At 44.6% G+C, this 23,058-nt stretch overlaps 1 protein-coding gene across 1 annotated transcript in view; it reads right to left on the bottom strand.

The window, feature by feature from the left end:
* NEDD9 (neural precursor cell expressed, developmentally down-regulated 9) overlaps positions 1–21,575 on the bottom strand; it is a 503,823-nt gene extending 482,248 nt beyond the window's left edge. The window contains exon 1 of the mRNA XM_060163697.1: positions 21,437–21,575. Within this exon, the coding sequence (XP_060019680.1) occupies positions 21,437–21,448 (12 nt within the window). The 5' untranslated portion in view covers positions 21,449–21,575. The remainder of the gene's footprint in view (positions 1–21,436) is intronic.
* Positions 21,576–23,058: the final 1,483 nt, after the last annotated feature.

Here is a 23,058-nt window from a genome sequence, read left to right as displayed (position 1 = left end):
GTAATGATAGAATGATAATCATGATAATTGTGGTATCAGGGACTAAGTAATCTGGTCCTTGTCTAGGCTGCCCAATCATCATGGAGCGTCTTTGCCATGTGTCTGAAGGGGGATGAAGGCCTTGCCCCTAAGAGCTTTTCCCAGCCCAGGAAGAGATTCCCCAGTCCCCAGTCACTGGCTCCGTTAACCCCTCGGTGCAAATGGGGCTACGGCTGTTGCCACACTCTGGGCCTCTTTGCCAGGGAAGGTTATGGACACCTCCTCCCTTTCCCACAATTACTCCTAAACCTATTCCTGCTCTCCAGGAGCTTGAATGCCTATGTTTTCCCATTTTCCATTCGTCAGTTATTTGATCAATTCATTCATCCACCCCTCCCTGGCCTGCTGGACACAAAGCACACAAAGTATTCCATGTTGGGAAGGCCAAGCTGAATAAGACCCACTGCATGTTCCCCAAGAGCTCACAGTCCAGGGAGAAGGCCACCCTGTGCATGGCGATCAAGCACAGCATCTTGCAAAAGGTGCTGTGATAAAAGTGCAGACAGAGCATCAAAACACACAGAGCAGACGTCACCATGACAAGTTCGTCATTTACTTGCAATAACGTTCATCACTATGACCCGAAAGCTGAGACATTCTTCAAAATCACTCGTATTGCTCAGTGTTGGACCTTGCCTTTTCTAGCGACACAAGTGGACAAATGAGGGGTAGTGCTCTTGGAGATATTGGCTTTGCTAAAATAGAGCCCACCTTGAAAAAAAATGAGAACTGAAGATATAAAACGCATACTTCAACTTAAACAGGGAGTTATCTTCGGATAATTTCTACTTTAAAGTATTCTTGTCTTGACATCATCTTAAGACAAGTCTTCAGATACTGATGGATACTGATCTTGAGTAAATTTGTGGATGTGACATGAATTCAAAATTTCAATCAACAAACTAGATTTGGAAATGGGAGACATCTTTCAGCCACTGAAACTATGCATATAAAAACAGAGATGGGGGAGACGCAAGAGGAAAGAGATATGGGAACATATGTATATATTATAACTGATTCATTTTGTTGTAAAGCAGAAACTAACACACCACTGTAAAGCAATTATACTCCAATAAAGATTAAAAAAAAAAAAAGAAAACAGAGATGGATTAAGAAGTATAGTAAAAATCCCACCTATACCATTTGAAATGGAAATTACCTGGGTAGAAAACCAACCTTGATTAAGGGAAATGCTTACATTACAGATTTTTAAAATGCAATTCAGTCATTATTATTTATATACTATTTAATTGGCATTCATCCTACGCTAGCCTGCATTATTATTAGTGTGTGTGTGTGTGTGTGTGTGTGTGTGTGTGTGTGTGTGTGTGTGTGCGCGTGCTGTGTCCTCCCTCCTTATCCAAAATGTAAGCTCCGTAATGGTCAGGATCTATTGAATACCTAGGGCCTATGTGTCTACGAGTGCTCCTACTTCTGCTATTACTGTTTCTGGCCCACTCTGACCCCGAATCAGTGGTCAAAATCCTGCCAACTCACACCTCACCAGGCCTCTCTTAACTTCAATCCAGCTCTTTCTTGGGGCACTGGCACCACCCCTGTGATGCTTTTGCTTACGGGCACCTATGTCCTGGGAGAGGCACAGGAGGGGTTTCATCTTCTCTCTTATTCAGAAGAGCCCAATAGTAACATCTGCCAGGCTCCCAAGGGGGAACAGAGCCGAACAGTGGGTATTATGATAGCACAGTGTGTATGTGATGGAAAGCATGAGTCCCAAGGAATTTGGAATGAACATAATGGAGTAATGAGGATGAATAGTTCAATTAAATCTGGTCAAGGAATATCTAGTTATAGGATCTGGAGAAAATATGATGATGGAAATGAGGACAGGGTCATGGCAGGGTCTCCAGTGCAACCGAGCCTGTGTATCAGCACAGAATCAGAATTTTCCAGATGCACCCAGGCGTGAATCTACAAGTTAATCATTTTCATTTGCAATATGGGGCAGTGGCAGAACATGGAGAGGAATCTGTCACACTGCGTAGATGTGTACGGGGAAAGTCACCCTGAGCGCTCTGCCTAGAAGCCGCTGGCAGCTAGGGGCTTCTGCCTCTGTTTAAGCAGCTCAGTACTCATAGGTAGTGAGACTCCAAGGGCTGTTTTGTAGGTCAAATGTAAACACATCGGAGAATGGCTACTTAAGTAGAAAGTGGGCAGTTGGAAGACTGGAGTCTTTATTGGACAAAAGGTCAACACTCATGAGTGAGAAGAAAGAGGTGGTGTTTGGGGCTGGGGAAGAGATGAAGACATTCCAAAGTATGCTGCCAGTCAGGCTCAGGAATGTGTTTCAATTAGCAAAGGGACAGAGCCAGGAGCTCTGTTTTCTGAAGCACAGGTGCAGGGGATGGGAAACACCAGGGTGAGCAAGTGAGAAAAGGACTCAGACAGGAGCAGGAACTAGTCCATAGCGGGGAGGGGCTTTGCCCTGAGCCCTGAAACACCCAAAGAGCTTAGGATACTTTTTAGAAATTGGACTTTTGCCCACAGCCGTGTGTAGCCACCTCAGTTTGGCATGAAAGGTCTGTGGCGATGGTACCTTTCTCCCAGAATGAATGTGGTTTGAGGGGCAATTCTCTTTCTGATTCTACAGCTGATGCCAAGTCAAGTTCATCCAGGTAGGGCAACAGGGACTTTCTCTGGTGAGTTCGCAGCTCAGGTAATAATAATAACAGATACGTGTGCTGGTTTTTCTCCGTTTGCCTCACTACCCACTCAGATTCATTCTCCCCCCTTTTCTGCTCAGCTCTGTGCCCTGGGAGGTTGACCCCTGAGGGCTGCTTCCCCTCTGCCCCCTGGCTTCTCCCTGGATTCAGAGGTTGGAAGGAGAGAGAGGTCGTGGCATTTCTTCCCTGCTCCGTCCCTGCTTCTGTGTCTCCTCTTTGGCAGCTGCCATGTCTCTCTACAGCTTCAGCTTCCACTGGATTCTGGTAACGCTACTGCTGCCCTTCCCCTTCCAGACTAGGCTAATTACAACTTCCCACCGCGGCCAGTCTGTGGATGCCACGACACTCCTGGTTTGCTCCCTTAACCCTGCCCACAACTCCATCTCAACACCTTGACCATCCAAAGTGTTTAAAATTTGTCTCTTGCCAAACCCTGAACTGATAACACTAACTTTGTTGAGTGTTATTATGTGCCAAGCTCTATTCTCAGTCCTCTGTGTGCACTGACCCACTTAATCCTTCCAAACTTTATTGATGAGGCCAAGGCACAGAAAGGTTAAGACATTTGCCCAAGGTCACACAGTAAGTGGCAGAGTCAACTTTGAACCCAGGTATTTGAACTCTAGACTCAGTACTTAACCACTGATTCATCCTACCTTTCTCTAGCTTGAGTCACTTCCCTGGAGCACAGCTAAAAACGAGAAAGTGAGACCCAAAGGCCCTAAAATACATGCCCCAAAAGTTCATTTACTAAAGCTTATTCATAGGCAAATGTCTCAGATCACAACTCACTCTCGTTTTATGCCTAATTATGACAGGATAGGCTATCAAATTTCCCATCGCAGTGGTTCTTAGCCTTGGTCGTACAACAGAATCATCTGGGGAGTTTTCATCTGTCCTTAGGCCCAGGCCATGCCCTAGACTAATGCTTTCACAGCTCTGGAGATGGAACCCAGGCTGGATAATTTCTTAAGCTCCCAGGGGATTTCAGAATGCTGCCCAAGTCTGAGCATCTGAGAACTGTCCCAACCCACAGCAGCAGTTCCTGGAAGGCAGGGCTGATGAGTGGACAGGCCTGGTGATAGAAGTAAAGGGTAACAGCTGGCAGCTATCCGAATGGAGGATGAAGGGGAACCATGGAGAGTTTGCCCAAGAACCAAAAAAATAAATAAAAAATAACGCGCGATCTGGATTCATTTAGTGCCTGGGAAAACTGCTCCTAAGTCTGAAGACATTTTATTTTTTTCTTATTACTACATTATAGTAATTGTCCCGAGTCACTTTAAAAGGTAGAATTATTGTCACTATACTTTGTTTCTTGGAGCAAAGGACATGTATACCTTTTAGAAAACTTTTTACCCCCAAAGATTACATCAGTAAGGTTATTCTTAAATAAGGTAGAGTCAGGTACCTGGAAGATACAGTTACAATACACTATTTCTGATTGATCTACGGATGCCAGATAAAGGAGGAATTGCTGTTTGACACCAAATGTTTATCAAAACACACTTGCTGACCTTTAGCGGAAGCTAAGCTCACCTGCTCTTGATTCATGGTCACAGTGGACATTTTTATATCTTTCAGTCCTAACAAGGGTGCTAGGCCTTCGTAAAATCAGAGGGTGCTGCCAGCGGCTGGTCCTCTTGGAAACGGTCGGCACAAGGAAGACGCAGGCTTCGTGTAACTGAATGTCGGATGCGGTCTCCTAGCTGTTATTGTTGCTTGTTCCTTTTGGACTGGGGTTGGAATATTCCAACAATCTGTTCCTGACGGCAGACCAAACAACTTTTATTCCTTTCTTATGTTTCTTGTGGCTGGTCTTCTTGTTTACATGCTTGCCGCACAAAGCTCATGTGCGATGTGATGACGGTTTGCACGCTGCCCGGCGGCTGGCGCTGGTCCACTCACCGCACCCCCGCCCCACCCACCAGGAGCTCAGAAGCAGGGGTACTGACCGAGGGGAAACTCAACAGTGGCCATTCCAATGCAAGCAAGGGCCCCTCTTCTCCTCTCACCCGCCTCACCCCTGCTCCTCTACTCCCACTAATGCCTCTCCCCTCTCCCTGCTCTCACAGGGCCCTAGTGCTCTTTTTTTATTAGCTCACCATGAAAATAAAGCTTCAGCCCAGGTACACTGGGGGAACTTCAGGGTGTGGCTCCGGGGGACCGTCTTACAGTGACAGCCTTGCACAGACAGTTCCTGCTGAGTGTCTCATCCTCGGCACTGGTGACATTTGGGGTCGCATCATCTCGCGGGAACTGTCCCGTGTGTTGTAGGCTGTTTCGCAGCATCCCTGGCCTCTACCCACTAGGTGCCAGTAGCATCCCTTCCGCCAGGTCGTGACAATGAAAAATGTCTCCGGACATTGCCTGGGGGGCAATATCACCCCTGGTTGAGAACCACAGATGTAGATCCTGACGCTCAACTTCCACTGGATGCTGCTGGGGTCAAGGACTAAGCTAAAGGCTCAGTGACTTTCATGCCAGCGCTTGGCTGTGAGATGCGTGGGCTGCTGTCCTCTAACTAAAGCATCGTCATGGAGACGAGGAGTTAGACCTGTTTTGTATGGACCCCCAGGTTGACGGGGAACTTTCCAGCAGTCAGAGTTGTCCCAAGGTGAAATGAGTGGCTTCGGAGTGGCTGGTCTTCCCTTACAGGGCAGGCTGGATATCCTCTATTCACCCTTCCAGAACCATCTCCAGCCTTCTCTCCCCTTCTATGTGGCCCGGACTCTCACCTGTAGGGACTCCGTGGATGGGTTTCCTTGCCCTCCGGCTTCTAGTTGGAAGGAGGGAGGAGGTGAGGTCAGGGTGTTGATTCCCTGTGTTCCCTCATCCTGCAAGGTTGCTACGGGCTGGCTGGGCCCCCGACAAAGGCTCAGCTCCAGTTGGGTGGCCGCCCTTCAGCGCGCTTGGCCTCCTGCCAGGGAGGCCTCAGGGACCAGCCGTGGCGGCCATACCACCCTGTGGGTTTGCTCTGCCCAGCCCTCACTCGTAGCTGGTCCTGGCATCAAATCCTCTGAGTTCCTGTTAAATTAGGATAATTTGGGTATATCATATATTTCTAGCTGGGACCTTGTCTAATAGGCAAAGTCGTGGCGACTTTATATTGAGGATACACAGACCTTCAAGGCCTCTTCTGATCCCCAGATCTATGATGCTATGGTAGGCAAAGGTGAATGTTTCAATAGTTGCTTGAACAGCACTCCGAGGAGAAAAGTCTCTTCAGCTTGGTTGAGGGATAATGCATATTTATTCATAAATATTTGTGCCATCGCTTTGGAGGAAAGACGGGCATGTTGGGAATGCCAAGCACTTGCGTTGCAGACGGTATCAGTCATCGGACGAAGAACCCCTCTTACAAGCCCTTCTTTCGCACAGAATTCTGACTGTTTTCACCCTCAGAGTAGCCATGTCCTTCAAGAGACTCTGGGCTGTTCCTCAGCCCCAAAATGTGAATATTGATTTATTTCATTCTTCCTGCTAAGATGAGCTTAGGCATGAGTGTGTGACGCGTTCTGCATTAGCTGGAAAGGGAGTTCATCAGAGGGGCTGCTAGTAAAATTTCCTCACTCATAAAAAAAGAGACGCAATAAAAGGCTCTTCCCTTTACCCCACCTCTGGACACTGTGAGGGCTGTGACATCCAGAGCTGCAGCAACCCTCCTGCTACCGTAAGGGAAGTGGAGCCCAAAGACGAAGGGATCTTGGGCCTTGATGCCATCTTTGAGTCAATGAATTGACCAAACTTAGAACTATTCTCCTTCCAGAGTTATATCATGCGACATAATAAATGTTCTGATTGTTTAAGCTACTTTTACGTGAGATTTCTGGTACTCGGCCAGCAGCCCAAAGTACCCTAATAAACTGTTCCAGCTGTTCATCTCAGTTAATCCAGTAATGAACCATAGAGATTAAAAATGTCATCTTAAGCCTCACAGCAGCTTTTGCTCACTCCCTCCTTGAAAATCTTCTAAAATCGGGCTTCCATGTTACTGCGCTCTCCAGCTTTTTCCTCTGCCCCACTGGCTATCCCATTTCACTCTTTTCTTAGATTCTCCTCTTCTCATTGGGACTCTTCTCTTTTCCAGCAAAGTCACCACGTGGGTGCCCTCACCCAGTGCCGTAAATGTCATTACCAGGCAGACGCTGATGCCCCACAAGTAAATCTCTAGCCCTGATTGCTCCCCTGCTGCCCAGCCTTGTATATCCAGCCGCCTACTTGACCGGCCCCTTGGCCATCTAATGGGCAACCACAACTTCACGCATCCGAAACAAAGTCTTGGGGTGCCCCCTCAACACTTCTTCTTCTCCAGGCTTCTACGTCTCAGTAAATGGCATCCTCTTTTTGCACAGGCCAAAGTATCGAAATCATACTTTACTCCTTTCTTATTCCACAACATGCAACCCACACCCTACACCTAACTGTTTAACAAATGTCCCATTCATTTCATTACCTCTTTTCACCACTGCTAGTCTAAGCCACAGAGCTCTCTGTCCTGCACCATAGCAACAGCTCCTTCTGGCTCCTGTGGCTTCTCTGGCCACCCTACAGTCTGCACTCGGCACATCAGCCCCAATGATTTTTTTAGAATAAGTCAGATCTTGTTATTCTCCTGCTTAACCCCCCAGTGATTTCCCATCTCACTCTAAACACACTCAAAAGTCACTATGCTGGCCTACGATGCCCCGTATGATTTGGCCCCCAGACCCCACTTCAACTATCTCTTTACTGCAACCATATGGGCCTCTTTTATTTTCCTTGAACATGTTTTCTTTTCCTCGGGCCCATGTCTACCTTATGACCTTCGTGTTGACCACTCCCCATGTCTGGGATGTTCTTCTACCAGCTAGCCTCATGTCACATAACTCACTAATTTTTTTATTAAAGTATAGTTGATTTATAATATTATATTAGTTTCAGGTGTACAACATAGTGATTCAAAATTTTTATAGATTATACTCATTTAAAGTTATTACGAAATATTGGCTCTGTTCCCCGTGCTGTACAAGATATCCTTGTAGCTTATTTATTTTATACATAGTAACTTGTGCCTCTGAAACCCCTACTTCTATCTTGCCCCTCCCCCCTTCCCTCTTCCCATTTGTAACCACTAGTTTTTTCTCTATAACTGACACCACTCACTTTCTTCAGGTCTTTACTGAACTGCCACCGCCTCAGAAAGAACTTTAACACTCGACCAAAACTTAACACTTTAAAACTTTAGAACTTAACTTTAACACTCTGCCAGAACGTTAACACTCTTTAACACTCTGCCAAACTAGCATTTCTTTTCATTCTCCATCTCTTTACCCCGCTTTATTTTTACTCGTATAATGGCCCACTCCTTGACAGTCAATTACATATGTGTTTGCTTATTACCTGTCTCTCTGACTTGAATATAAGCTCTGTGGGAGCAGGAATTTTGTTTTGTTCACTGCTGCATCTCCACTTTAAACAACACCTGGCTGTGTAAGATTTGCTGAATGAATGAATGGCTCAAATCCATTATCCCTTTATTGTATAGCAGAGAGCTTAAGTGGAATCTTAGGTTACAGAGAGAGGGAAAAAGGCAGCTAGGAATAGGACCCAAACCTTTACTCTTCTGGTCCAGGGCTCTTTCTATTACTTTATACTGTCACATACCTGAATAAGCTAATGATTATTTTTCCTTCAAAGGTAATTTGTGATTGTATAGGGAACAAAGTCATCAAGCACAGAAATGGGTTTCCAATTGGGCAGTTTGTGTCAGCAAGCCAGGAGGGAGATTATGTGTGCATGTGTGTGTGTACGTGCACGCGTGTGCAGTGGTGGAGGGTAGGAGTGCTGGGTGACAAGAGGTGCAAAGAGTCTTCCTGGACTTGGATATCATATCACACCACAAAACCAGTCTAGTATGTAACCTGGACCCTTCTTTACCCTATAGCAAGTAGATGCCCCTTCATGAAGGCGTTAGCTTTCTAAGGATTTTAAGAGCAATAAGAGAAAAAGAAATGCAACATCCAGATTGTAGAATGGGGAGTCTGTGTTCAGTATCAGGGTCAGGTCTTTTAAGAACAAACCTCCTTCCAGAAAATTCAGTTCAGTCTGCGATATTCAAAGCAGAAGGGAGGCATACCTGAAGGTGTTAACCAAGTAGCCTAGTTTAGCTGTATAAGCTAATAATAAAATCTACCCTTTATTGGGTGCTTACTGTGTTTCAGATGCTGTTTGAGTGCTATAATGATAAAATCAACACCCATTGCTCACATTTATTTGTGGCTTACTACATGACAAGAATACATAATTTTAAGTGTTTAACAAGCTCATTTGACCCTCATGAGAACACTTATAAGGAAGGTGCTAGTATTTTCTGCATTTTGCTGATCAGAAAACTGAGTTCTAGTTGGATCATGAATTTCCTAAGATCGTTCAGCTGTAAGTGAGGGATTTGAACCCAGGCAGTTTGACCCATAGCCTGTGCTATATTAAACTGCATACTTGTGCCCTCTCATTTAATGATCACAATTCTAGGAAATAGGTACTATCATCCCCTCTTTATAGTCCCTGCATTGAATTGCCATAAACCGATACAGGGGCTTAAGCGTCTGGTGCTTTTAAGTTGTTAGTCTTGAAGAAATTGGTCATCCTTCCTTATGGTTTGTGATTGAGAAATGTTCACAGTTCTCTGTACACTGAAAACTACAAAACATTGCTGAGAAAATTAAGGAAGACCTAAAGAAGTGGAGAGATATGAGGTCTTCATGGATCAAAACATTCATTATTGGTAAGATGTGAACTCTCCCTAAATTGATTTATAGACTCAGCACCATCTCAATCAAAAGCTCAGTGGGTTGTTTTTTTTTGTAGAAATTGACAAACTGATTCTAAATCTCATATGGAAATACAAAGGACCTAGAATAGCAAAAACGAAATAAAACAAACAATATTTTAAAAACAAACAAACAAAAAGATAAAAGAGGAACAAAGTTGGAGGACTAATGCTGCTTGACCTCAAGGCTTATAAGGTACACTATTCAAGCTTCAAGACAGACCAATAGATCAATGGAACAAATACATATATAGGCAACTGATTTTTGATAAAGGTGCAAAGAAACTTTAGTGGGGAGATGTGGTCTTCCCAACAAGTGGTGTTGGTACAATTAGATATCCATATAAAAAAATGAACTTCAATCTATACCTTCCATCATATAAATATTAACTCAAAATGGACCAGAGAGACAGGTAAAGCCGAAAACTATAAAACTTCTGGAAGAGGATGTAGGAGAAAATGTTTGTGACCTTGGGTTAGGTAAAGATTTCTTAGACACCACGCCAAAAGCACAATCCATAAAAGAACAAATTACTAAATAAGACGTCATCAAAATTTAAAATGTCTGCTCTTCCAAAGACAACGTTAACAGAATGAAAAGACAAGCCAAAGCCTGGAAGAAAATGTTCACAATACAGATATCTGACCAAATAATTACATCTAGAATTGATAAGAAACCCTAAAAACTCAACAATAAGAAAACAACCTGTTAAAACTTGACAAAATATATGAAGAGACATGTTATTAAAGAAGACATATAGATGACAAATAAACACATGAAAAGATGTTCAACATCATTTGTCATTAGGGAAATGCTAAGTAAAACCACGGTAAAATACCACTATACAGCTATTTGAATGGCTAAAATTAAAAGAAAAATATGACCGTACCAAAATGCTGGCAAGTGTTGTAGGAACTGGAACTCTCACATACTGCTGACGGGACTGTAAAATGGTACAACCACTTTGGAACCCAGTTTGTCAGTTTCTTAGAAAGTTAGGCATAGACTTACCATATGACCTATTCCTTCCTTCCTAGGTATTTATTTAACCAAAAGAGAAGAAAACACATATCTATGAAAAAGATTTTAATTTTGCTGAGTAAAGGGAGCCAGAGAAAAGGGTATGTACTATATGCTTTATTTATATAAATTTCTAGGAATTGCAAACTAATGTGCAATGGCAGATGGGAGATCAATGGTTTTCTGGGATGGGAGTAGGAAGGGGCAGAGGTGGGATTATAAAGAAGCATGAGGAATTGGGGGAGGGGTGATGGATATGTTCGTTATCTTGGTTTTAGTGATGGTTTTTACAGCTGTATGTGTATGTCAACATTATCAAAACTTACAGTTTAACTATGTGTAGTTTATTGTATGCCAATTATACTTCAATAAAGCTGTTTAAAAAAACCAAGTAATTAACATCTGTGGAGATAGGTTTATACGTGTGTGACAAGCTGGCATGACGTCACAGAGTATACAAACCCTTCTCCCTAGACACACAGGAAGACAGACAGGCAGACAGACAGAAACACGTACACACACTAATAAAACACCTGTAGAGACTAGGGATAATGCTCTCGAGTTTTCAGGCCGTATTCTTTATCCCCTGCAACTCTGCACTTTATGTACTGTCCTATATATCCCTGAGGTTCGGTAGTAGAACCTTCTGACTTTATTTTCACTTCAACAGGTTTGTGTAAAATCTAAAGCCTGGAGTGCACAAGATTCCAGACAGAGCTGTGGGGTGGAGAATGGAGACGGACCTACTGTATAGCAGTAGGGAGAAGGGACAGGGGTTAGATGCTAACCCACCCCCCAGCCGGTGAGAGGTGCCACTTAACCTTTCAGTTTCTGCAAGCTGAACTTTGTAATGAGCTGTCACTGTATTTATCACCTAACAATTACTGCAATTGGATAAGGTGAGAAAAAACCTGGAAAACATTACCTGTCAATGACCTTAGTACCTTCGATGAAGCTGTCTACGGTGGGGTCCCAGATGTAATTGAAAATCAGCGTGTAGCCTGTTAAAATGGTTCAGGTTCTTTCCATCCCTTCACTCTGTGGACTGTTTCTGGCTTACAATATGGCAATTGTTTTGTCAGATCACTAAAGACACTCATATTATTAGAACATCTTGATCTTGACTTTATCTACGTTTCAGTCAAAATGGCACGAGGCTGGCTCAGCTGCAGTTCCAGAGGAGTGTAGAGTGAGCCTGAGCTGTTGCTGGGTAACATTACTGCCTGCCCAGGTGCACCCCATAAGGTGATGTTTACCTTGACGTATATACCATGGTCTAAGGTCAGTTAGGTTCATAAAACTGATGTCGTTGGCATGCTCAAGGTGGAACTGGCTCACAGCATCAGATGTAGTTAGAGTGATTTAAAATAATAAATACAACTGGCAAGTAGACCAGAAAGTTTTGAGGCAGCTCTGTCAGGAGGCTCACTACATGAGGGGCCAAATTATGACAAGGTTGCTTGGTGTCCACAGAACCATAAAAAGAAAAGGCTCTTAATTGGTCTTAGGATGTTACCGTCAATGGTTTGAGGCACTTATGCCCACAACAGGGATGGTTTCATCAAGAGAACCATAATGCTTTGGTCAACACCGCCAAGACTGTGTCTTCCCTAGATGCTTCACGTTGATGGGCTCTGCCACCCAGAGGGCTTCTGTGACACCCTGATTCTTTTCACTGCTTCCTTGGCTAACCAACTCCTGTTTACATAGCCTTCATCCAAACAGGCAAGATGCAGCCAATTGGTTTTCTACTCACTAACTACCCCAGGATCTGTGGGGCTGAAGGCTGAGATGCTCCCATACACCTTCTATTTCATACACAGTTGGATAGTTTCTTGGCGCACTTGCACAGCTGGCTAATTATATCCTTCCTGTTGTTGCCAATTTGTATGCATTTTATCCGTGCATTTTACTAGTTTCACTCTGAAAGCGACCTTATTTCCAAGTTCCTTAAAGACACCTAACTAGCCTGCCTCCACCTTTCCTGCTCCCCACACTGACCACTGATTTGAGTTCAAGCTTTGCCAACAAACCTAATCCCCTCACTGTCTTAATAAGATGGCCATGATATTTCCCCAACTCGCAAGAATAATTTTTTTTAAAGAAGGGGAGCAGTGAGCATGGAAAATAGAGAATGAGGGACTTCCCTGGTGTCTCAGTGGTTAAGAATCCACCTGCCAGTGCAGGGGACATGGGTTCAAGCCCTGGTCCGGGAACATCCCACATGCTGCAGAGAAACTAACCCCGTGTGCCCATGTTTTGCAACTATTGAAGCCCACATGCCTAGAGGCTGTGCTCCGCAGCAAGAGAAGCCACTGCAATGAGAAGCCTGCCCACTGCAACGAAGAGTAGCCCCCGCTCGCCACAACTAGAGAAAGCCCGCGCACAGCAAAGGAGACCCAATGCAGCCAAAAAAAAAAATAGAGAATGAGGTAGAAAGATTGTAAAATAAAGGCACATGTAATTAAATTTTGTACTATTTTTAGTATCTGATCTGTAAACCTGGAAATGTGATTGTATTTTGGCTAAAGTAATATAATTGGCACTGCCATAAATCTAATTCCTATTATTATTGTTACTTGATTTTATGTGATAATGTTTAGAGTAAATCAGCACCATAATTTCCAGCCAAGTGGCTGCTATTATTTTTATTTCTTTTCCCTCCCTTGCTATTATGGTGGTGGAGGGGAGACCTCAGAATGTTAAATAGTTTGACTAAGTTTCTTAGAGAAACTAAGAGAACTAATGGGCAGCCTTTAACTCCTCAGTGTCAGATTTCCAGATGAGAATGTTAAAATTCAGGCAAAAAAATCCAGATATAGAACCTGTGTGAAGGTAAAGTCAGAATTTTAAAAAACAGTTGTATAACTAACTGAGTGTTCCATAGCCATGCAGATGGTCAGAGGTGTGGCCAAGGTTTATCCAGATTTCCACACGGGAGTTCTTTCCACGAGTGAAGCACTGCTCTCCAGACAACCTTCAGAGCCTGACAAGGAGACCAACCTTCCCTGGGCCCACTTTCTCATTCTTCTCCAGGTGTTTTTTGGAAGGCTCTGTGTCTTCTCGTGTTCAATTTCAACCGTGAGGAGGACATCAAGGCGTCTTTTCCGCAGGACAATGTGATGGTTGTAAACCAGGCTGGCACCATCCAGAATTTCTCTCCCTATAAACTCCGCGTCTCCACCCTTTAAGTTCTCTTGACAGAACCAAGTACAAAGCGCAAGCCCTAATAGGTGACTTTGGCCTCCGAATAAAGCATTACATGGTATTCTGCTTCTATTTTTCTTGACTTTCCGCAAAGTAATTTTATATCCCTAAGGGGCCAAGAGGCATTTCCTGTAATTAGGGTTGAGACTGGCACTTGCTCCCTGAAACAGTCATCTGTCCAGCTCTCAGACTGAGGGGACTGTGCTGGAATTGTGGGTTCAGAGCAGGGTGGTCATAGTCTTCCTCAGGCTGGAGTCCTGGATAGAAGGTTCTAGAAACAATGCTCCAGCTTTATCTTGAGATTTTATGAGTCCTTTTTCACATTAATTGGAAGCAAGAGGAATGGGTAGGAGGCCTCATGGCCAGCACTGAACTGAGCTGTCACTGATTAGCTGTGTGTAGCTTATGTTCTCTGGGTCTTCGTTGCCTCAAGTAACAAAAAACTTGAAAGGATTGAAAGCAAGGGGCATTTAAGGACTCTCTGAGGCAAACACTACTATCATCTTTGCACTTCTTAGTTCTCAGCCTTCTTTGGGCCAGTAGCATGCTGGTAGAAGCAATTTACTCCACTTTCCTGGCCTGCTCCCACACCGTCTCTCTTCTTATCTAAGCTGCTGGAAGGGAGAGACCCTGAGATGTTAGGGCCACATGGTAGAAAACCCAGATTCCTGAAGAGAGCTGCCTAAGAAAGCCACGGACTATCACAGGAGTGAGGGCTGAACTGTATTGTGCTAAACCACCAAAATTACAGGGTTTACTTGTTACAGCAGCTCACTGCAACACTACGCTGACTAGTGTGTTCTTCCAGCTCTGTTGTGTCTGAGGAATGGCAAGTATAGGACAGAGGCAGAAAGAGATGTGAACATGGGAGGGAAGCACTAGATGTAAACCTACTGTTTGCTTGGATGTCATTCTCAAGGATGTTTCTCTCAAAGAGCCAGTGAAAAGACAGAGAGGGCTGTGGATAATACTTAAAGCATAGGGGATGCATGGTTCTTTATGGTGTAATGGTGACTCTGTGTGTTACAAGGCCCTGGTCAAACCCGGAGAAATATTTTTTAAAAAAGAATAAAGGACGATTGTGGGAAAATGACGACAGAAACCTCCTTCATCAATAAGAGAACTCAGAATAGGTCTAAGGACAAAAAGCTCACTGATTCCCACACTCGTGATGTTTGTGTGGAGATGGTAAATATAGAGTCACCTCAGACTTCTTAGTGATTGTGATATTTTTGTTGTGTTCTTCTAGAACTTTCTTTTTTTTGTCCTATGGAAAGTGATTAGGTCTGGGTGGCTACTGATCATTTGGGGAAAACAGACTGTTCTTCCCATGTTCTTAGTTTAATCTCTTTTCAGAATGGATTCCCACAGATAGCGCTTTCATCTTGACTTATTTTTACTGAGCGAAAGTACCATTTTCAAGAAACCCCCAAAGCTTCATATTTTCGAATAAATGGAACCTCTCTATGGGAAAAGAAAGCCACAGAAGACAGTGGGAAACCACGTGGCCCCGTGTTAAATCAGGGGAAACGTCTGGTAGGGATAAGAAACCTGGTCCAAGCTCAGGGGTCACTTTCTGTGTTCCGGCTCCTGTTTACTTTCTGGACCTAAGTCAGGTGTTTCTTTGACAGTGTAATTTCTGCAGTGCCTCTGGGCTCTGTGATCCATAATCAAATGCAGTAAACCTTCAGCAATCCCATCCAGGGGAGCTCAATTTGACTTGATTTAGATGAGAAAGTTAAGTCTCTGACCAGGCATGTTTCTTTGCAGGCACAGCGACTCTTACACCTGCAGGACACTTCATCGTGGAATATGCTTCCCATTTTCCAGACAAGCTCAGGGGATCCGCGTCCCCCAATAAAATTCCTGTCTGCACCAAATTGCCTTATAGTAGTGATTTATACCTCAATAAAACTACATCTTGAAAAGGAGAATTGGTTTGATTGTATAACTGACATAATTTATGCATGTTTTAGTTTTGGAATAGACTTGGTATTTATGCAAGGGGGAGAGGTCTTTGTGATGTGATGTGTATTTCCACATTGACAGAACTGGTGACAGTCAGGACAGCGGAAAGAAGTATCCTCAGGCACCTTTAGGTCACACCAGAATTTGAGAAACATCCTCCTTCAAGTTAGGAGATCAAACCTCTCTTTCTGGCTTGTAACCAGTTGTCACCGACTAACTATCTGCTGAAAGAAAGGGAAGGGGGCAAATGCTTTTTGGATGACTTCTTTGTATGAAACATTATGCTACACGCTCTAAGTATACATTTTTTATTTAAATCGTTCAACAGTCTAACAAAGTTGGCATTATTACCCTCATTTTGCAGAGGAGAAATCGGAGGTTGAGAGAGGGTAAGAAATGTTAGTAAATAGTGGGGCAGAGATTTGAACCCAGATCTTTCTGGCTCCAAAGAGCATCCATCCTTTTCCCACTAAGCCACTCACTCACTCACCATCCTGCTCGGCTTCCTCTACGTGTCCAGAATTGGGCTCAATGTTTTAGGGTTCAGAATAGGTCACCTTTTAACCTACTTAGAGACCTAATGAGAAATTTCTTAAGAAGATGATGGTAAATTCTTCCATGCACTTAGGGAACTTCTGTTCACGTGTATGGCTGTGGACACTGCAGTGCACTGACCAGAAGCCCCACTTGAGACCGAGCCATCATTCTGTCAACGTCTGAAGACTCAGCCACTGGCAGCTCTCCACCAAGCCCTCCTGAGATCGTCCTCAACCGAAGACAGCCTCTCAGGCAGGTCATGCCTCCTCCCTGGGGCAGCCCACGTCCTGTGACTAGTCGACCCCTTTGCCTTGGTTCCGGACAAGTCTGAAGGGCCACCCCAGAGGGTCTGTGTGATGAGCCGGGGCCTCTATTGTGACGGCACTGCGGTCCAGCTCTCCCTCTGCTTAATCCTGCTTCCTTTGCTGCTCGTATGTGTTCCTGAGAGCACTCCCTGTAACCCCTTGCACACCAGTCTCCATCTTTCCAGAGTTTGCTTCTCTGGGAACTCGACCTGTGAGGTTGTTAAATCAAATTTGTCCTGTGGATAAATAATGCTTATGTTTAGTCAATTAATGGGCTCATGTCCCCCTCCAAATTCATAGGTTGAAGTCCCAACTCCCCATATCTCAGAATGTGACTGTGTCTGGAGATAAGGTCTTTAAAGAGGTGATTCAGGTTAAATGAGGTCATTAGAGTGGATGCTACTCCAATAAGACTGGTGTCCTTATAAGAAGAGATCAGGACACAGGCACACACAGAGGGGAAACCGTGTGAGGACACGGGGAGAAGACAGCCAACTACCGGCCAAGGAGCGAGGCCTGAGAAGAAACCACACCTGCTGACAGCTTGACCCTGGGCTTTCTGCCTTCAGAACGGTGAGAACATACAGTCCTGTCGCATCCCCTGGGCTGCAGAGCTCTGTAATGGCGGCCCCAGCAGACTCATAAAGGCAGATTTCGAGGCGCTTCTTCGTTTCCGTCCCTATTCTTCCATCTTTACGCTCAAGGAACACCCAGAAATCTGAACAGGTTAAACGGTCTTTTAGATGCAAGGAGGTAAGGTAATAAGTCTCAGTAGACAGTTTTCATATTCTCTAAAATATGTCGAAATAATCTTTTTTTTTTTTTTTTTTTGCGGTACGCGGGCCTCTCACCGCTGTGGCCTCTCCCGTTGCGGAGCACAGGCTCCGGACGCGCAGGCTCAGCGGCCATGGCTCACAGGCCCAGCCGCTCCGCGGCATGTGGGATCTTCCCGGACCGGGGCACGAACCCGTGTCCCCTGCATCGGCAGGCGGACTCTCAACCACTGCGCCACCAGGGAAGTCCGAAATAATCATATTTTTAAATCGGTGTAAGAGGAGTATGTGAACGACTGCATTTCGTTGCATTTCCCTTTTAGGACAGTCATCAGAAGCCTGTAAGTCCTCCGTGTGACACCTGTGTTGGGCCTGGAGTGAACTTATATTTCGTGGGAAAAGGACACCATTTTCAAGTTCCGTCAGTCAGCACTTTTCTGGCCCTCTGTGAAGCAAGGGGTCAGCGTGGCTTTTCTTCTTTAGGTACTCCCTAACAGACCATGTCCACTGCCAGCTTCCTGCCTTCGTACAGAGGGGAAGACTAAGGAATGCCAAAGAAAATGCTTTGCAGTTTAAGACATTTTTCTTTCAGTTTTTCCAAGCCAGCCTTTGTATCTTCCCCAGCAGTGCATCAGGGAACGTTTAACTACCAGCTTTCTAAAAATGAAACAAAAAGAAGCTGCAGATTCCTGTGGTGTAAACACCCCCATTATGGCTGGCATCAGGCTACCGAGGTGGGAGTGCACCGTGGGTCTGCGGGCCGGACCAGCTGCCTTCACATGTGCCGATTCCCGCTGTACGGCAGAAGAAGGTCGTCCGCTGGCGACCCTCAGCTGGCCCTCCAGGTGGCCCTCCAGGTGGGGCCTGTGTTCTCCACTTTCTCCTCAGGGCTTGACATTTTCATGGTTACCTCAGGGCTTGCTGTTATTTGCGGAGCTTTTTTTGTAAGGGGCTTTCTTTTAAGAGTATCTATGAATGGAGCACAGGTTTCCCCAAATGATGTTTCTGGCCATGGACTCACGGTGTCTCCATTGCTTCTCCTAGAACCAGAAAACCGCAGCCCGAGGGGTCTCAGGAGAACAGCCACGTCAGCCTAAGGTCGACTCTTAAAGGCCCATTCTCTCTCCAGGCCTTTCCTTACTCTCTGCTTCCCCCATCTTCCCCCTCTAGTGGTTTCCTTTAGCTGCAGAGACTGTTTTTTCTTCTGTGCTCTGGAGCTCCAGGTCTCATTGGAGGGCTTGGTTTGTGCCAAACACAACTCTTAAGCTATTTACATACTTCATCACCAAAACATCCCCTCAAGGTAGGTGCTATTCTCACCCCCATTTTATAGATGAAGAAACTGAGGCACAGAGAGGTTAAGTAATCTGTCCTACTACTGTCAGTGGCAGGGCTGGGATTCAAATCTGGCAGTATGGCTTCACGGCCATATGTTTAACCAGCACACTGCCCCACAAAGAGCAGTAGGAATATAGCCTTAGGAAGCGCTGACAACTGGGAATAAATGCTCCTTTTTAATAGGAGATACTAGCAATTGCCCAATAGTTACATTCTACGTAGTCTAGTATACAGTTACATGTAAGTGTGTGTGTGTATAATGAGGGAAACATTACCCAGAAGGGATGGAATTAATGATCTTAAAGGACCCTTGGACTCTGAACATAGATAATTCCAAAGCAAATTGAGGATTCCAGGAGGTAGGACTGTCCGGTTTTCAGGTCTAGGGCACTAAAAGTTGAGAAGCAACATGTATTTGAAATACCACGGAGCTAATATTCACTGCAGGGACTCAAATGAAATGAAATACTGACTTGCTTTAGAGAATGCTATCTCCCCTCCCTCGCTCTCCCTCTCTCTCTCCCTCTTCCTTCCTTCCTTCCTTCCTTCTTTCCTTCCTCTGCTTTTTTCTCAGTTTAGTAAAACTGGCTGAGTAGGTATAAAAAAATGAGAAGAGGTGATATTTGTTTCTCCAAAGAAGATATACAGACTGCCAACAAACACATGAAAGAATGCTCAACATCACTAATCATTAGAGAAATGCAAATCAAAACTACAATGAGATATCATCTCACACCAGTCAGAATGGCCATCATCAAAAAATCTACAAACAATAAATGCTGGAGAGGGTGTGGAGAAAAGGGAACCCTCTTGCACTGCTGGTGAGAATGTGAATTGGTACAGCCACTATGGAGAACAGTATGGAGGTTCCTTAAAAAACTAAAAATAGAACTACCATACGACCCAGCAATCCCACTACTGGGCATATACCCTGAGAAAACCATAATTCAAAAAGAGTCATGTACCATAATGTTCACTGCAGCTCTATTTACAATAGCCAGGACATGGAAGCAACCTAAGTGTCCATCAACAGATGAATGGATAAAGAAGATGTGGCACATATATACAATGGAATATTACTCAGCCATAAAAAGAAACGAAACTGAGTTATTTGTAGTGAGGTGGATGGACCTAGAGTCTGTCATACAGAGTGAAGTAAGTCAGAAAGAGAAAGACAAATACCGTATGCTAACACATATATATGGAATTTAAGAAAAAAAAAAGACATGAAGAACCTAGGGGTAAGACAGGAATAAAGACACAGACCTACTAGAGAACGGACTTGATGATATGGGGAGGGGGAACGTAAGCTGTGACAAAGCGAGAGAGAGGCATGGACATATATACACTACCAAACGTAAGGTAGATAGCTAGTGGGAAGCAGCCGCATAGCACAGGGAGATCAGCTCGGTGCTTTGTGACCACCTAGAGGGGTGGGATAGGGAGGGTGGGAGGGAGGGAGACGCAAGAGGGAAGAGATATGGGAACATATGTATATGTATAACTGATTCACTTTGTTATAAAGTGGAAACTAACAAACCATTGTAAAGCAATTATACTCCAATAGAGATGTTAAAAAAAAAAGAAGTTAATATTCACACTGAATGACTTGAGGAATCACAAATAAATGTAATCTGCTCGTTTGAATTCATACTTTGGTTTGGTTGAAGCCTCAAAATGGCCAATTCTGTGACAGATTTTTATCATAGAATCCTAAGACTAGGAGGAATTTTTAAGGGATCATTACTTTAAAACACTACAGTGGTATGACAATCTTACTGGTTTTTAAAGGCTTCCAGGAAAATCCTTTTATTACTTACCAAATGTTTTAAGAAAACATTTGTCATTTTGCGTTAACTTACAGCCTTTCTCTGTAAATGAAATAGGGCCCTGTTTGGATTGACGGGGCTGCCTGGTGCTTTCTGATTTATGTTGGTGGTTAGTTCTCCACGTGACACACACAACGGATTACTGATCTCAACACATAAGGGAATTAACTTTCTTTCTGTCAAGCACAAGTTACTTTATGTGAACTTTCTCATTTCATCCTCAAGACAATCCTTCTATCATCATTTTATAAATTTGAAAACAGAGTTTCAAAAGCTTCCAGGAAGTGGCTCACACTCACATAGGAGAGAGGCTAAAGCCAGTTCTGTTCCCAAGGTCACCGCGCGAGGCCCCGCCGCCCGTCTCCAATAGAAGGCAATTAATAGGTGCAATTACACATCACTTCTCCTACTTAGCTTCCATGAAACCTTTAGGAAGCCTTGGTCCGATAGGAGAGTTGACTCTTTTAACCCTAACCTCCACCCCAGGCCAAGGTGGTTTTCTTGGGGAATGGCTGAGCAGAAAAGGAATGGTTCAGAGATGACTGGCAGACAGAGAAAGGAGGCACCAGAGAACTGGCTAATCGGTAACCTAGGTGATCAGCTTTTGGAAGTTCAGAACTGTAACCTCCAGACCTGGGCACTAGTTACACTAGCTGGAACATTCTACCTCTATCCCACAAGACTGCTTCCCCTGAGATTTCTGAATGGAAGAGGATTTCCCGTGGGCATCAGCACACCCATGTAAAAAGATTCACCTAACAGAGCAAAATCTGGTGGCCTAAAATCAACCTTTCAATTTCAAGTGTTAGTTGCAGTCCTGGGTGGGAAAGGAATGCCATTTGTATTACTGTTTCAAAGGAATTTGTCTGAGTTGAGTTGGACGAAAGAGACGCACACGAAATGCCTGGTGTTTTCATCACTACTCACCCTTGCCCACATTTTCCCAGGTGCTTCTGTCTGTTACGCCAAGGAATGTTGGAGCTCTGGGTCTTGAAAAGGACAATTCCAGTGTTTGAGTCGGCTGATCAGGTTCTTCTTTCTCATAACTCTGCTTAAGGAATACACGATGTTCTCAGGCCAGTGTATGACATTAAGGAATTCACAGCTTCCTGAGGCTGAAAAGAGAAGTTAAAAACAGTGGGTAGGGACTTCCCTGGTGGTGTAGTGGTTAAGAATCCGCCTGCCAATGCAGGGGACATGAGTTTGAACCCTAGTCCAGGGAGATCCCACATGTCGCAGAGCAACTAAGCCCGTGAGCCACAACTACTGAGCCTGCGCTCTAGAGCCCGCGAGCCACAACTACTGAAGTCCGTGCGCCTAGAACCCGTGCTCCCCAACAAGAGAAGCCACCGCAGTGAGAAGCCCGCGCACCACAGAGCAGCCTCCGCTCGCCGCAACTAGAGAAAGCCCACGCGCAGCAATGAAGACCCAACGCAGCCTGTAAACAAAACAAACAAACAAACAAACAACAGTGGGTAAACTCTGGCAGAGGCTGAGATGCTTTCCACCACTTAAGGGTGGCATCAGAGCAGCTGGAGAAGCCAAATCTATATTAATGGAAGCCATCAGTTATTCACGCAGTCAAGGATAACATTTGTGGAGCTCATACTATGCATTAGCTGGAACTTTGAAGATGCATAAAGTATGGTCCCGTCCTCAAGGAGACCACAGTCTAGGAAGGCAAACCAGTACAGTCCTGTAAAACGTTACAGCAACTCTGGCAGAATACTAAGTGGGTCTGGTGAAGGCTCGAAGGAGGGAGAAGGTAAACTTTGGGTGGAGTCTTAAGTGATGGGTAGATGTCTGTCAGGTGTTTCTTACTGGGGCAAAATGGTAGAAATGAGTGATCTTCCACTGTCTGTAAGCTACAACGTTAGTCCTCCTATTGATTTAACTTGTTTTCCTATCCCTCTACCCCACTGCCTCATCATCCTCCTTTAAACTCATCTAATATGTTGCTACTTTGATAATCTTGACGCCACCAAACGTGCCTGGCTCCACTTCTCAGCGGCAGTTTGTGAAGGTCCCTGGAGCCACACGCTTTTCTTGTTTCCCCAAAATGAGGAAAACTAGCACTTTGCAATGTGGCCTTTAAACAGCTTAGATGCAAAGCTCAGAAATTAGATTTTTTGGGAAAAAATATTGCCTGGGCTTTTGGTTGGTTAGTACTGGCCAGTTTTTCACTTCCCCTTCATCATCTCTCAGCCATAAGGTTCAGTTTTGGGATGAGGTGTGTATCTTTATGGACCGTAGTTGAAATATATATTCTTAGAGGACTTCCGGGAAGATGGCGGAAGAGTAAGACGCGGAGGTCACCTTCCTCCCCACAGATACACCAGAAATACATCTACACGTGGAACAACTCCTACAGAACACCTACTGAACGCTGGCAGAAGACCTCAGACCTCCGAAAAGGCAAGAAACCCCCCACGTAACTGGTTAGGGAAAAAGAAAAAAGAAAAAACAGAGACAAAAGGATAGGGACGGGTCCTGCACCAGCGGGAGGGAGCTGTGAAGGAGGAAAAGTGTCCACACACTAGGAAGCCCCT

Source organism: Lagenorhynchus albirostris, chromosome 10, assembly GCF_949774975.1.
Source record: "Lagenorhynchus albirostris chromosome 10, mLagAlb1.1, whole genome shotgun sequence".
Classification (NCBI taxonomy): domain Eukaryota; kingdom Metazoa; phylum Chordata; class Mammalia; order Artiodactyla; family Delphinidae; genus Lagenorhynchus; species Lagenorhynchus albirostris.
Note: the sequence above shows the minus strand (reverse complement) of the source record. Positions and strands in the feature narration are given on the sequence as shown.